Here is a 15,047-nt window from a genome sequence, read left to right as displayed (position 1 = left end):
TCAATATTTAAAGGTTCGTTCTTGCTGCCAAATAGAGATCAGACTAGGGAGCAAGAACAGAGAAGCAGGGAAACAAGTCAGGAGGCCACTGCACCGCCGGGCGGGAGGTGAGGGCGGCGGCAGTGGGGGGAGGCGAGAAGCGGGTGCAGTCGGGAAACGCACTGGATGAATATCCTCTGCGTGACAGAGAGCTCGTGTCTGCACAGAGTGAATCCTCCCCAAGGGACCAGCACGGGAAAGGGAAGCCTGACAGTGAGACGTGATGACAGACACGACCTCGTCAAGGCCAACATCACAAGTAAGTCACATTGACAGTACATCCCCTGGATAAGAGGGAACGACGGTAGCACTTTACCTCTGTGGTCTTCCTCCCCCAAACCCATAACCGCAGTCTGACCCTAAGAAAAACATGAGACAAATCCCAAGAGCACCCCAACTAGTACCCTTCCAACCTGTCAGGGTTCTCAAAAACAAGGAAAGGCTGAGAAACAGTCACAGCCAAGAGGAGCAGGAACAGGACTTTACGTAAAAACTAAGGATGCCTGCATCAAGCCCAGACTCCAGTTAATAATAATTCATTACTGCTGTGTCGTTGGTTGTGACAAATGTACCGTGGTAATGGGGACGGAGTGTGGACCTTACTGCCTACCAGCTGTCCCCTCAGAAACTCAACTGGTACAAGTAACCTTGGCACTGAAAGGAATTCATGAACTCCGCTCCTGATTACATGAATCTACACATGGGATACAAAGACACATAACTACACAGACCCAGTATACCAACATCAATTTTCTCATTTTGTAACTATTACACTTTAGTTATTTAAGATGTAACCAGTGGGGAAAATTAGGTAGAAGAGATAGAGGACCACTCTGTACTATCTACCCAACTTTCTGTGACTGTATCATTTTAAAAGAAAAAGGGAAAAAATGTTCACATTAACCTCAGGGGAAACCAGGTATAGGAGACACAGACAGGAGCTCTCTGTATTATCTTTGCAGCTTTTCTGTGAACCTCAGACTCCTCTCAAATTAAAAGATTATTTGTTTGAAAAAAAAAAAAAACAGAGCGGACCCGCAGCATTTGCTGAGAGGTCAGATGTGGAATGGAGGAGAACCTCAGCGGTCACGGCTAATGTCAGGCTTTAGACTGAACACCAGGGGGACATCGGTGCCAATCAATGACTGGGACACCGAGGAGGGTGCAAATGTAGGACAGGAACTCAAGAACTCTTCTAAGACGCTCTTTCTACCCCTCGGTGCACATCTGAAATGAAGGTGCGGATGCAGTGGTTATCCAGTATTTGTTATTTCTATTTTTGTGCAAACGTGTTCTTGTAAAAGAAATAAGAAAGTAAGGGGAAGGAAGGGAGGGAGGAAGGGAGGGAGGGAGGGAGGGAGGGAGGGAAGAAGGAAGGAAGGAAGGAAAGAAGGAAGGAAAGAAAGAGAAATGGGTAATTAAGAAGAAGCTGGCAGTTTACACGTGCTCTTTGGGAAGATGCTAAATTGCCCACTTACTGTTCTATTACTGCATCTCAAAGCAGATGTCTTTCCAACTCTACGAGTACACGTAGTCTTTGGCAGGAAAACCAGCGCCAAAGCCAATGCATTCAACAGCATCTTAGAAGAATTATTTTCAGATCCAAAGCAAGAGAAAAATGCGCAAAAGCATAATTGACTCTATTAATATGCCTGATATAATTGGTGTTACGACACATTTCTCTTATCCAAGCAACAAACACACATAATGGAAATGAAATTTCAATCATCTTAAATCTAGAAGCTTTTCTAATTATAATCATTGTAACATCCTTTCCCCCAAATTTCGTAGTTTTGTCTCCCTAAATTTTAAATCTTCATGAACATTTTATTTTCGTACGAACAATAAACCCATGGGGTAGAAATGACAGGTGTTACAGACCCCACAGAGGGCAACGTCGAGTGAAGGAGGGAGCATCTGCACTTGGAAATGAGCGGACTTAAGCTCAGACTCTGGTTCTGCCTCCCACTGATCTTGTGGCCTTGAACTACTGGCTTAACCCCATAAGCCTCAGTTTCCTCAACAGTAAAACAGAGACATCTATTTACAGGGTTGTCATGTAGACTGGAAATGATAAAGCCAGGATCTGAACCCCAGCCAATCAGGTTCTAGAATCTGTAGTTTTGGTACCTAGCAGACAAGCAACAGATGGTGCTGTTAGTAACGACCTTGGTTTTATAAGTGATACCAGAGTCACAGCACATGACCTGGAACTTGAAGGCCAGCACCCATGCCCACACCCCTCCAGCTTGATCTCCCGGAAGGGTTCCGGGAAGGTGCTGTAAGTTCACAGATGGGAGAAGAAGGGCAGGACCACCGAGCTCTTATTCTGCTTCCGTCCTCAGACTCAAGGAAAAGGACCCTGGGTTAGACAGAAGAGAATCTCTTGAACGAAGGGAGAGATGTTGCTCAATGGCTGGTGGCTGGATAGGCTGCCATCTGGTAGGGTGGCCGTAACTAAGAAAGACAGCCAATGGCTGAGTGGCAGAGGTCAAGTTATTTTTGGCAAATACCATTTCTGCATTTTGGATGAAAACAAAATGAGCTGCTTAATAAATTTACTGATAACTAAAGGCTGAAGGGAATACATTATATCAAATGGTGAGGATCCCAAACCAATGGGAACTTTGGCAGCATTAATAGAGGTATGGTACCGAGAACCAGGGAGGTGATCGTCTCCCCCTACTCCGCACTAGTCAGACCCCACATACAGTAACATCTCCAGCTCAAGCCCTTACATCTGAGAGGAGTGGACCAGAGCACACACAAAGGAGGGTGACCAAGATAATAAAAAGAGCCCTGGATGATTAGCTCAGTTGGGTAGACATCATCACGATACACCAAGGTTGCGGGTTCGATTTCCACTCAAGGCACATACAAGGAGCAGCCAATGAATGCATAAATAAGTGGAATGACAAATCAATGTTTCTCTCTTTCAAATCACTAAATAAAAAAATTGTAAGATGGTAAAAAGGGGTCAAATGAGAAGGCTTGAAAGAACTAAGAATGACCATCCTAGGGAAAGAGAAGTCTCAGAGGGCACAGCGGCTGGTCTATACCACACCCAACCTATTACTTAAACAGTCAAGTTTTTTGTTTCTAGGCTACTCACACCCACTCACTCCACCACCACTGCCCCCCCGCAGCCCACCTGTGCTGACAAACTCCTTCCAGACTCTGCTGAAATATCCATGATGTCTCCCGATCCCTCAGGCAGAGAAAGTTGTCCCAAACATCCCCCACACATCCCCCCTCTCTGGTCAGATATCTGCAGAGGCTCCACCAGGTGGCTTCATAACTCATCTACCTGTAGACTGACTCCCCGACTCGACTGCCGGGCCTCTGAGGGCAGGACCTGGGTCCTTCCTGTCTTCATCCTCCTGGCTCCTGTTACAGGGCTTGGCAGAGAAGAGGCACTTAGTCCAGGTTTAAGGACCGTGCAAAGAGAGGGAGAGAGGGAGAGAGGGAGAGAGGGAGAGGAAGAAGAGAAGAGATGGGTGGAGAAATCTCTGTGAAGGCAGAGATTTGAGCCTATGGATGACTCTCCCCCAAATCAGAACCCTTTCCAGAGTAAGGCACTGGGGCCTGAGACAGTGAGTCCAGAGGTGCTTCTCGGGGTGCTGCAGGGGTCCCCCAAGGGCACGTATCCACACAAACTCTGAGGACGCCTCTCATCCCGGCTCCTGAAAACTGGACTCACACCAGCCTAGAGAAAAGCATGCTAGGCTTTGAGTGTTTCTTCTCTCCTTCCTTATTCCAGGATCTCAACAACACTCTGCACCAGAGGACATTCAAATGTTCTTTGCAAAAGAACATGATTCCAACCAGTGATATGGGTAAAACAGTGTGGTAGAAGCCCTGACACTGATTTTGTTTTCCTGTAAGGCAAGTGCCTGACATGAGGCCTGATTTCCGATGCATCCATCTCAAAGAGCATCCCCTTCAAATCTGGAACAAACACACTGCGAGCCACAGAACGAGGCAAAGGGCCAGGCCACCTCCCGCTACAGTGGCTCTTTGTTTCAGAGATCATGGTTGATAACAGTAAATGGCCATTTGGGTTGCTTATTTGTTTTCTCTTCCCATGCTTTAAGATCCGGTTCTTATGTTTTAAATTCACCAATAAAGAGTGAGCCGAGGACACTGTAGGCCCCCCACCCTCAACCCCAATAAAAGCAGAGCCCCAGGCCCCTGAACACGTGCTCTCTCTATGTCCACCTTGCGGTGTGGCCCCAAAATGTTGTGGGGTATCATTTTGAGGTCTTATAAATAATAAAGCTGTATCTTTCTGCAGTTGCCTGATGGTTACTGCTAAAGGGTATCTTCCGACTGTAATAAGAACCACAGGGGCTGGTGTAGCCACAACACTGGTTATTGTGGACACGATGCCTAACATTGGAAGAATTCCTTCTAACCAGAACGCAATGGGCTGCCACTTTCTCAGACTTGGGGAGAAGCTATGTTGCTGCTCTGTAAGAATCTTTTTTTTTGTTGTTGTTAAAAAAAAAGAAAAAAACCTGTCTTCTGGGTACAAGTTTCAGTCATGTAAGATAGGTCCCAAAAACCTATTCTACAGCATGGTACCTAGAGCAAATACTGTACTCCCTTACTGAGAACTTGCTAGGAGGGTCGATCGTATGTGAAGTGTTCCTACCACACACACAGACACACAAATAACAGTAACGACAATAAAGGGGCAGGAGGAAACTCTGAGAGGTGATGGAGAGTCTGGGGCCTCGATGTAGGTGATGATGTTTCACAGGTGTGTATTTATCCCCACACTCAAGGAAGTCTATATGTTAATTATGAAGAGCTTTTTACATGTCACCATACCTCAGTAAAATGGTTAATTAAAAAAAACAACAATCTTCCTGGTAGAGTTGTTTGGAACGGAACAAAAAATCTCCTCGTTCATTCAGCCACAATTTTCTGAATGACAGTGATGTGCCAGGCACGAGGCAGGAGAGCTCCCAGCTGTTCTTCAAAGGTCCAAGGGACGGGAGGAGAGGGGATGTCCCTGCGCTCTTACCCGGTGCTCATTGATCAGGAGGTCCCGAGCAGCGTTGAATATCAGCGTGTGGAGGTGCTTTGAATAAAACACCAAGGTGTAGTCATAATCAAAGCCATAGATCTCGATGTCCGACAGGCTCATCTCGTTGTTGGAGAAAATGGCATCCGGATTCAGCAAGTTGTTCATAATTGAAGGAACCAATTCTAGAAGTAAAGGAACCAAATACATTATATTATACCATGCGATGAATTTTAGTGTGATTTCCAACAAAGTGAGCAAACAAAAGTGCACGAGTCATCTGCTTTACCTTGAACACATCATGCTGAGTGAAGGAAGCCGGTCACAACGCACCTCACGCGTGTGACCCCATTCACACGAGTGTCTAGAACAGGCAAGTCCACACAGACAGAAAGAACAGAACTGGTTGCCTGGGACCGCAGGGTTGGGAGAAGCAGACTGACGGGTGATGGGCACAGAACTCCTTTTCAGGGTGACGAAAATGTTCTAAAATTGATTACGGGGACAGCTGAAGAGTTGTTGTAAATATACTAGAAAACCCGAGTGGGAGATGCTCAATGGGTGATTCGTAGGGTATGTAAAATAACACCTTGATAAAATTGTTATTGAAAGAGAACATGAGCTTCAATATCACAGAAAGATTTGTTTTGCTTATAAAATACTACAGGTCGGTTACAGATTTTAGAAAATAAGCAGATCACTGAATTTAAATACCACGACTGTGACGTCATCACCCAGAAAAACAACGATGAACACGTCATGTGTTTCTTGCCAAGACTGTTCGAAGCCGACACAGCGGACCTGGCACTATGCAGAGTTTCACAGGGAGGCAGCGAACAGGGAGAACCCCGTCGTGTAACGCTGTGTGACAGGAACGCCAACCATCCTATTTTGCTACAAGGATGTGTAGCAGCTTTCATCCTCTGTGAGGTTTGCGCACCAGAATTTACTTGAAACAGCGCATGAGCAGACAAACGCTGAAGGCGGTGTCTTTCTAGAGACAGGCACAAAACCACCACACAAGCGCACAGACACTGAACTGCACACATTTTACTACTAAACGGAACCGTCTGTGTTCCACTAATCTTTACGCTACCAAAGACGACCTCCTGGCTCCATTGTAACAGCTGATACTGATTAGGCCCTTACCCGGTACTACGTGCTGTTGGAAGCACTTCTATCACCTCATGTCCTCCTTACAAGGCAAGCACTCTATCCCATTTATGTATGAGGACACTAGAGTCGCACAGAAATTATATAATCTGCTGAAAGACACACAGTAGCTAAACGGCAGAGCTGGGCTTTGAACCCAGGAAGTCTAGCTCTGGAATCTATGCTCTTGACTCCCTTCCCCAGGTTTATGGGAATCAATCAGCATTGGAGAAGGGTGCATTTTTTTTTCCCCAAAAAATAATGGATTCAGTCCTTCAAACTTTAGCGCTTTAGAGTCTACTGTGCTTCCCCTTTCCCTTCGGCTCACTTCCTTCTGACTGGGAACAGCCCATGTGTATCCACTTGTGTTCCAAGGGCCACCTGAAATGCTGGGTGGGAGCTCCGATCAGGGGCTGGTGGTCCCAGGTGCAATTCTGAGCGTTTCAGAAGGCCCCTTGCAGCTTCGGGGCTTGGAGCCCTTTGAAACGCTAACACGCCCTGGCTGGTGTGGTTCAGTGGTTGGAGCACTGTCCCCTAGATGAAAGGTCGTGGGTGTGTATGACCCCCCAATTTGCACGTGTGTCTAAGAGGCAACCAATCAATGCTGCTCTCTCGCATCAATGTTCTTCTCTCTCCCCTCCTCTCACTCTAAAATCAATGAAACAATGTTCTCAGGTGGGAATAAAAAATTTAAAAAAGGAAAAAAACTAACAGAAGCTCTAGGATCCTTTCCCCAGGAAAACAGAGATTTTGCAGAAAATTTCAGGGAGATTGACCCCTGAACCTATCCATGGTCTCCAGTGAAGTTGCCTCATTGCCCCAGGCTCCAACCAAGCCTTTACATCCCCACACAGAATCTCCGGGCCAGTGGAGGCAGGGGCGTGGATGAGTGAATGAACGGGCGAGTGAATGTCCCACTGGTGGCCTAGATATGGCCGACTCTACTGAAAACCCAAATAGTCGAGATTCGCTAATTCCATTTCTCCATTGATTTTGACAAAGACACTGATTAGACAATAACCTTGCCTTTTTTTTTCTTTTGCACATAAAACCAAGCTGAGGAAGGGAACAGCAATGTGTTAAGAAATCTGAAGGCAGACAGTCGACAAGAACTAGTCCTGAGGAAACCAGACGCCCGTGGGCATCTAACACCCAAGACCTTTGGCCTTACAAAACTGATGGGCCATCACGGCAGATACTGTGTTCTGAGTGGGACCATACGGTGAAGTACATGAAGCAGGACCGCTTACAGAGCGCCTAAAAGCTCTTCTACAAATAAACTTTCCAAGGGAAGTTCTAATAGCCTGTCTAAATAAGTAGTTTATATTTAGAAATGGCATTGGCAATGAAGTGTCTCTCCCTTTCTACGACCTAAGAAGAATATGTGAAGCTCTCAAAGAAACACTCCCACGATGGAAAATCGCTAACAGCTGGCCAGCACATCTCCGAAAGCTGCCCAGGAATGTGTCCCCACTGGACAGAGAGCCTGAGGTGTATCAATCACATGAACACAGTCACCAGAACTCTTGGACGTTTGTCATCACTCAAAATAAACTGAAGGATATCAGAAGCTTAACAGGGATCGCAGCATGCCCTGCAACCGCTTCGAAAAAGTGCTAAGAATAAAACAAATACTTACAAGGCAAAAGAAAAGAATGGCAACCACTCACAAAAAGAGTGAGTCAACTAAACAGAAGACTTTAAAATATAAACGGAAGGGCCCTTAACTAGTCAGTTATATACTTTCCGGAAGCAGAAAAAGAGTGGGTATGAATTTAGAAAGTGAATTCCTTTTGCATGTAATGGATGATGACAATGAATAAATGTACAAAGAAATAGAGAGACAGAGCTGTTGCTCTGGCCAACACTCTGGCCAGAGCCTGGTCTCAACACAGCCATCCCGAACTGGAGGCCGAGTGCCTTTCAGGGGACAGTGTTGCAGATGGGACACCACTGGCACACTCAGTAGCTTCTGGTCTTTCATTGGCTAATCCCACAGAGCACTGGGAAATGCTGTGAGCAAACTAGAGCAAAACATGTAAGTTTTGGGGGGGAGGGGTTGTTTACTCATTTTTGTTGTGGTAAAATATGGGTAACATAAAATTTATCATCTTAACCATTCTTAAGTATATGGGTCAGATACTAAGTTCACTGACATCGCTGTGTGACCGTCAGCACATCTGCCTCCCCAGAACTCTTTTCATCTGGCAGAACTGAAACTCCCACTCCCCCGACCCCCAACCCCTGGTAACCACCACTCTGCTTTCTGTCTGTGAACTTGACTGTTCCAGGGACCTCATAAAAAGGGAATCATATCATATCTTTTTGTTCCTGGCTTATTTTATTTAGCGTAACCTTTTCAAGGCTAATCCATATTGTAGCATGTGTCAGAATTTCTCTCCCTTTGAAGGCTGAGTACTACCCCATCGTAGGTGCAGACCACGTTTTGTTTGGGACGACATCCATCAGGGACACTGGTTACCATGAATAAAGCTGCGATGCCTGTGGGGGACCTGGTGTCTCTTGGAATTGCTGCTGTCACTATACTTCTTTAGAGTACAGACCTACAAGTGGAGTTGCTGGATCATACAGTAATTTTATTTTTCATTTTTTGAGGGACCACCATACTGTTCCATAGGCCCTGTACCATTCTCTGATTTTTAAAGATCACCATAAAAGAACTTCTTCCTTCACTAAATTTTATCTTTACTACTGACAAAGAATATGAACAAGGTCATAACTTAGGTACAGAAGTCAGACAAGTTTCCTACCTCACCATGGAAACATTTTAAACTGTGTAAAGATCTAAGTCTGGAAAATACAACTTTTGCCGAGTACTTCGCGCCCTTCAATGTCCGGAAATGCTAAGTGACTCTCCCTCAATGAAGGCCTCTCATGGGACAGTATGGAGTACAAATCCTGAGCTGTATCAAATATTCTTCTTAACCTCAGAAAGATGGCATCACGTGACTCCTCCTCGGCCCTGGGGACACAGCACTGGAAGGCTCTAAAAGTTTACCGGACACATTACTTGCTGTCACCATCATCCCCGGCATGAGACAGGAGGGGCGAAAGGGATGGATCTAACAAGGGGAGGCCTTACGGGCCGCCTTCGATAAGCACTGGTTGTGGGCACTGCCTGTCTGCACTCACGCCTCCTGGCTGCACCATCTCCCACTAACGTCTGTGGCTCATCTAGGCGACGAAGGATGCAGGGGATGCAGGGGATTGCAATCCTCCCCCTGCACTCCTCACACTTGCTCAGGTCAAAAGATTGTGGGCAGAAGTGACAGTGTCACTTCCAGACCACAGCACACTCCCTTCCCATACTGGGCTGATCACAGGAACACCTGCTATGGAGACACAGGATGGAAGAAGCCGGGAAGCCTGAGCCACCACCTGGAGGACGACTGCCCTGGAGAGCTGCCTGAGACCTCTAGACTTTGCGTGAGTGAGAAATAAACTTTTGGTTACAGCTGTCTGCAGTAACCCACTGAGATTTTGGAGTCGCTTCTCAGCAAAACCTAGGCTAACTGAGTGGTACACCTTCTACTCCTCTAATGTGCTGCATGTCTTCCGGAAACCATCCCTCCCCAACATTCACACTTCCTTTCCTGGTGAGGTTCCTGACTCCAGGAGACCACGTGACCAGGCCTGGCCAAACAGAGCCCCTGATTTCCCTCACCAACACTGATTGGGGAAGGCAGAGGACCCCTCTAGCCAATCATCATCATCCTTTCCCTGCAGCCATAGTGCACCAATGAGTCCGATCAGGAACATTTATGGATTTGTAGGGGAATTGCAAAGAACAGGCACTGTTCTTCCAAACTTGGACCTAAGAGGATGTGAATCTAGAGATGTACGGGGCCACTAATAGGAACCTGAAAAAGAGGCCAACAGGAAGAAAGCACGGTCGAGGGAAAGAAGCAACCCAACGACATCATCTGAACTTGGATCAAGCCATTCTTCCAGCAGTACTACCTGTGGATTTTTCAATTACATGAGCCCATATAATTTCTTTTTATTTTGTTTTTTTTGTTTGTTTAAATTCAGTTTGAGTTGAGCTTTCTATTGCTTTCAACTGAAGAAATCCCAAGTAAAAGTTCATTTCAAGGATATTCAGCCACTCAAAATTCTTACAGTCTATAAATTTTAAGTTTTTAACCTGGTATCAAAGGCATTCCCCATTTATACTTTAATCCATCTTTCCAATCTTAAATTCTCCCTCATGTGCCCCTTTTCAACACAATGGGTAATCTCTTCCTCTGTGTTCTCCAGAACATACTGAATTTCAGCTCTGCCTTGGATTAAACTCACCTGGAATATTCTATCTCTTGGCCTAGCAAAATAATCACGTAGCTATAAAAAAAAAGGATGTTAAATAAGATTTTCCTTCACACTATATTGCAAAACAAATACCATGTGAATCAGAGTTAAATTTTTTAAATATTTAAAAGGTTAAAAATATATAGATTACTATTTAGTTCATCTCTCAATAGAACATAACTTTCTAAATGTAAAAGCAATAGAATAATATTCCTCATCAGAGAAAAATATTGACAGATTTACAACAAAATTTGAAACATCTGTATATCTAAAAATATCAAAAGCAATGTGGTGTGAAGGGTCTAATAGAAAAAATTAAAAGACAAACAGCAAAGGCCTAATATCCTTAATATTAAAAAATCCACACCAAGCTGTTACCAAGAACGAGAGCCCAACAAGTGCAAAGATAAAGGATCTATATCTTACAAGACAGGAAATTAAATGACTAATAAGCATAACTGTTCAAACATTCTAATAATTAAAAAGCAAACTAAAACAGTTAGCAGTTGCTCTCCCCTAAGGCAGAATTATAAGTGGTATCAGTGTCCTTATTTCATTCCCTTTTTTCTTTCTTATAAGCATGTGTTGCTTGTCTAAGAGATAAAAGTAAGACGCCATTTTCCTGCTATCAGACTACAGTGGTGTGTTGGTTGCTATTATTGTTATTTGTAGGTGCTGTCGTGTGGGGTTTTCTATTCGTGTTTCGTTTTTAATGATAGAACATAAAGTTGGTTTTGGGAGTAGGCAGCCTCACTCCTTGCTGCTTAAGAGAATGAGTTACCCTGAGCTTTCTGGAAAGCAGGTTGGACATAACTACCAGGAGTCTTTTAAAAACATTCATACACTTTGGCATAGTAATTCTCCTTCTAAGAATCTGTGCTAAGGAAATACTCAAAGATGTAAATAAAGATTTATATACAAAGATCTGGCTACAGTGATATTAATAAAGCAAAACCTAGGAGAAAGGCCTTATTTGAAGGCCAAAACATACATCTCAGATATCTGAACTCAGGAAGAAAACATGTCTACGAGAATATGATCAAATAGGAAAGCTGAAATGCAGAGGAAAATCACTGAAGTTTTTATTTTTTAGTAAGGCTAACCACAATCTCAGAGACATTAAAGGTGACATTTTTTTCATTAATTAGATTTGATTAAGTAGAGATTAATTCATTAAATTAGGGTTTTTCCTTTGCTATGTGCCCCAGACTTCAAACTGGTCTCCTAGGAAAAAAGGATACACAGATCCGAAGAAGAAAAAGAATGGGAAAGGGGGGAAAAAGAGGGAGAAAGAAACAATGTTTTTCCTAGAGCACAACAAACAGGAAAGCCTCCATTTGCCCCATAAAGCACCACCAGACTTCCGAGAATTGCCCCAGGGCTCAGTGCACAACCAGTGATCCCGGTGGCCAACAGGCCCATGCAGTGGCTGTGTGTCTGGGACCAAACGAAGCAATGCATGTGGGTGTCACTTAACATCCCCACTTTACAGAGGACGAAAATAAAGACGAGACAAGATGAGCAGCTCAAGGTTACATTTCTTTGTAATGTTTCTCTATGTTCCCATATCAGCATAAGTTACAGCAGATTTAAACTATTTGTTTTTCCCTCATTTGACCAAATCTCAGTGTTTGATTGTACTTCATCATATTCATATTTTATGTATACTCATAAATGTTCAAAGTATTTTATGAATTAGTTCCTATTGACCCAAGATGGCTTCAAATTCTCTTTTAGAAGTCCACATGCAGATTGAAAACAAGGTTCCAAAATTTCTCTTAAATCTATATAGATCGAAAATATACAAAAAAGCATAGGAACTTTAGCCCCCAAGGGGAGGCAGTATATACATTCCCGGGTGTCTCTGCAGCAAGTGAACTCAAGGTTCTACATCCAAATTTCAAAGCCTTAAACTTCTCCTCTGTCACTGCCAAGAAGACAAGCCCACCTGAGGTTTTCTCCCTCAGCGAACTTCACACGTTACAACTTCCTTCTCTCAGAGAAGGCTTGGGCAAAGGCCGGACGTTTTGCTACTGACACTTCCCTAAAAAACGTGAATTCGCTCTGATGCGACAGATATGTTAGAGAACAGTGGGACTAAAACGCAAATTTCACATTTACATTTAGAATGTTGTTTCCTGCCAGCCAATTTCACTTGGTATGATTGTGTCCATTTAACATCCTTTATGCTAATAATTAGTTACATAGAGTAAGAGAAATTAAAACAAGTAGAAACAATGACTTGAGATACAGACAATTCATAGGAGTGTGCTACTGTCGGACCTTAGAGCTTTAAATAGCCCAACACTGTTTTCTCCAGTGTCTCCAATAACCATTCCGCTGCAATGGTTATTCTGTTGGAATGGTTATTCTGTATATCCATTCCAATAACCACTTTTACCTCCGCAATGGTCCAGTGATGGCTGTCAGGATGTCCAAGGTGTCCTTTTCACTATGACGGCGAACATCTCCCAGGCAATCTGCCCAGCACACCCCAACCCTTAGGTAAGAAATAACCCTTCTCCACCTCTAAAAACACAAATTCTGGCCTCTCCTGGGACCCTGCCCCATCCGTCCATCCCCAGCTGTTGGTCCGGAGTAGACCATGTGGCTCACACTGGGCCATTCCTGGGGTCCCACCTCCTGGGAACTGCCTTAACGGGGGCTAAACCAGAGCCCATCCCTTATTTGTGTCTGTCTCCCCTTTATTGGTTTATGGAGGTACCAATGACATATAACGAATCACACATAGTGTAATACAGTATGATACTGTTTGACATATGTATACGTTGGTGAAGCCATCATCCCCAAAAAGATAATGAGCATATCTAGTACCCCCAAACATTTCCTTGTACCCCTCTGAACTCTGTCCCTCCCTCTCTCCTGCACCCCTGCCCATCCCCAGGCAACTGCTGTTCACTTGATCAGATTTGTTTGCATTTGCTAGCGTTCTATAGCAATGAAATCATACAACATGTAGTGCTTTGGTAAATTGGTTTCCCCATTTACTCAACTCTCAGGAATTTCTTCAATAAGCACTTACTGCACACCTACTATGTGCCAGACACTATATGGGGCACTGTGCAGGGCTAATAAATAGAAATAAGAGTAAAGCACAAAATATAGTGAGGAACATCACAGGCAGGGAGAGAGACCAAGAGCGGCACTCTGCCAGAGGAGATAGGAGGTACTTAACACGGGGCTGGGCATGCCACTCCCCCAGGTCCGCCCCCAGGGAGGCCGCTGAATTCACAAGCCATTTTTATTGCGCTTCTCTACAAAGAAGCTTTCCTTTTCTTCACTAGTTTAGATATTTTACATCATCTCCAGGGGAACTCAATCCATGACAAATAAAATTACTCATCTGAATAATTAATAGCACCTGACATTTATACTACTTCCACCAAAAGTTAAAATTATATCTGTTATTACTCTGTAAGTAATATCTGTCATTCTGCTCCACAGAAATCCATCACACTTCCCAGCGTTCCCAAAACCAAGCTATATGCAACTACATTTGAAACAAAATTTCTGATTCTGCAACAGAATGACGCAGAATCAGACCCTAGAAGCTAGCAGTCTCCCATTAATCCGGGTACCACAGAAATTTGCAAAAATGTAAAAGTTGTTCTGAAGTTCTTACAAAAAGGTTAGAAGTTTAGGCATTCTTCTGAAGTTCTTTTACTTTGGAAAATAGTCACTCTTCATCTTGGGCTCTGAGACGACTTTAAAGCGGGAAGCCCACCCAGCTCTCCAAGTGTAGGGCCGGAGCAGCAGGACTGCTTCCACTCTGGACATAACGGGCCAGCTAATCACTAATCAGAACACAGGGGAGGCCGGGGATTAAGCTCAAAGGTGCACACAGCATGCACTATAACAGGACATAACAGACCACATGCAAATATGTCCATCCCTTTACATTATCTTTGCATAATGATTTCCTAGAATTCATCATTTTAGGACAAGATTTCTCAGTCTTGGCACAACCGATGTTTGGGGCTGGTAATCTTTGCCATGGGTGGCTGTGCTGTGCATTACAGGATGTTTAGCAGCACCCCTGGCCTCCAGCAGCTAGGGGCCAACCTGCCTTCCTTTCCCCCCCCAAAAGGTCTCCAAACGTTGTCAAATGTCCCCCCAGGGAGCAAAATGCACACCCACTCCCCAACTCTGGTTGAGAACCATAGCTCTACAGGAAAATTTTGCAAGAGATTATAAACCAATATTTCTTTTCCTAAAATTACAAAGAATGTTTTCTTTGAGCTAAATTTCATACAGAGTACAGAAATACTACACTTCCGAAAATCTCAAAAAAAAACCCATAATCGTGTAAGAAGTTAACAAGGTTTATAGAAACATGCCATTTTTCTATAAATCTAAAACTGGTCTAAAAAATAAAGCTTGTAAAAATACTTTTTAAAAATTAAAATGAATACTTGAAAAAAATGAAAATAGAAAAGATGGGAGAGAAATAGTAAAGCAGAGTAGAACCCTCTCTCCCCAG

The 15,047-nt window shown here is 44.0% G+C and overlaps 1 protein-coding gene across 1 annotated transcript in view; it reads right to left on the bottom strand.

Moving 5' to 3' along the window:
* Positions 1 to 15,047, bottom strand: part of NT5DC3 (5'-nucleotidase domain containing 3) — a 45,432-nt gene that overhangs the window by 27,127 nt on the left and 3,258 nt on the right. Inside the window, exon 2 of the mRNA XM_037160485.2 lies at positions 5,069 to 5,253. Within this exon, the coding sequence (XP_037016380.1) occupies positions 5,069 to 5,253 (185 nt within the window). The remainder of the gene's footprint in view (positions 1 to 5,068; positions 5,254 to 15,047) is intronic.

The sequence above is a fragment of the Artibeus jamaicensis genome, unplaced genomic scaffold (assembly GCF_021234435.1).
Source record: "Artibeus jamaicensis isolate MK-2021 breed Jamaican fruit bat unplaced genomic scaffold, CSHL_Jam_final contig_233, whole genome shotgun sequence".
Lineage (NCBI taxonomy): Eukaryota > Metazoa > Chordata > Mammalia > Chiroptera > Phyllostomidae > Artibeus > Artibeus jamaicensis.
The sequence above is the reverse complement of the archived record's forward strand: the minus strand, read 5'-3'. Positions and strand labels throughout refer to the sequence as shown.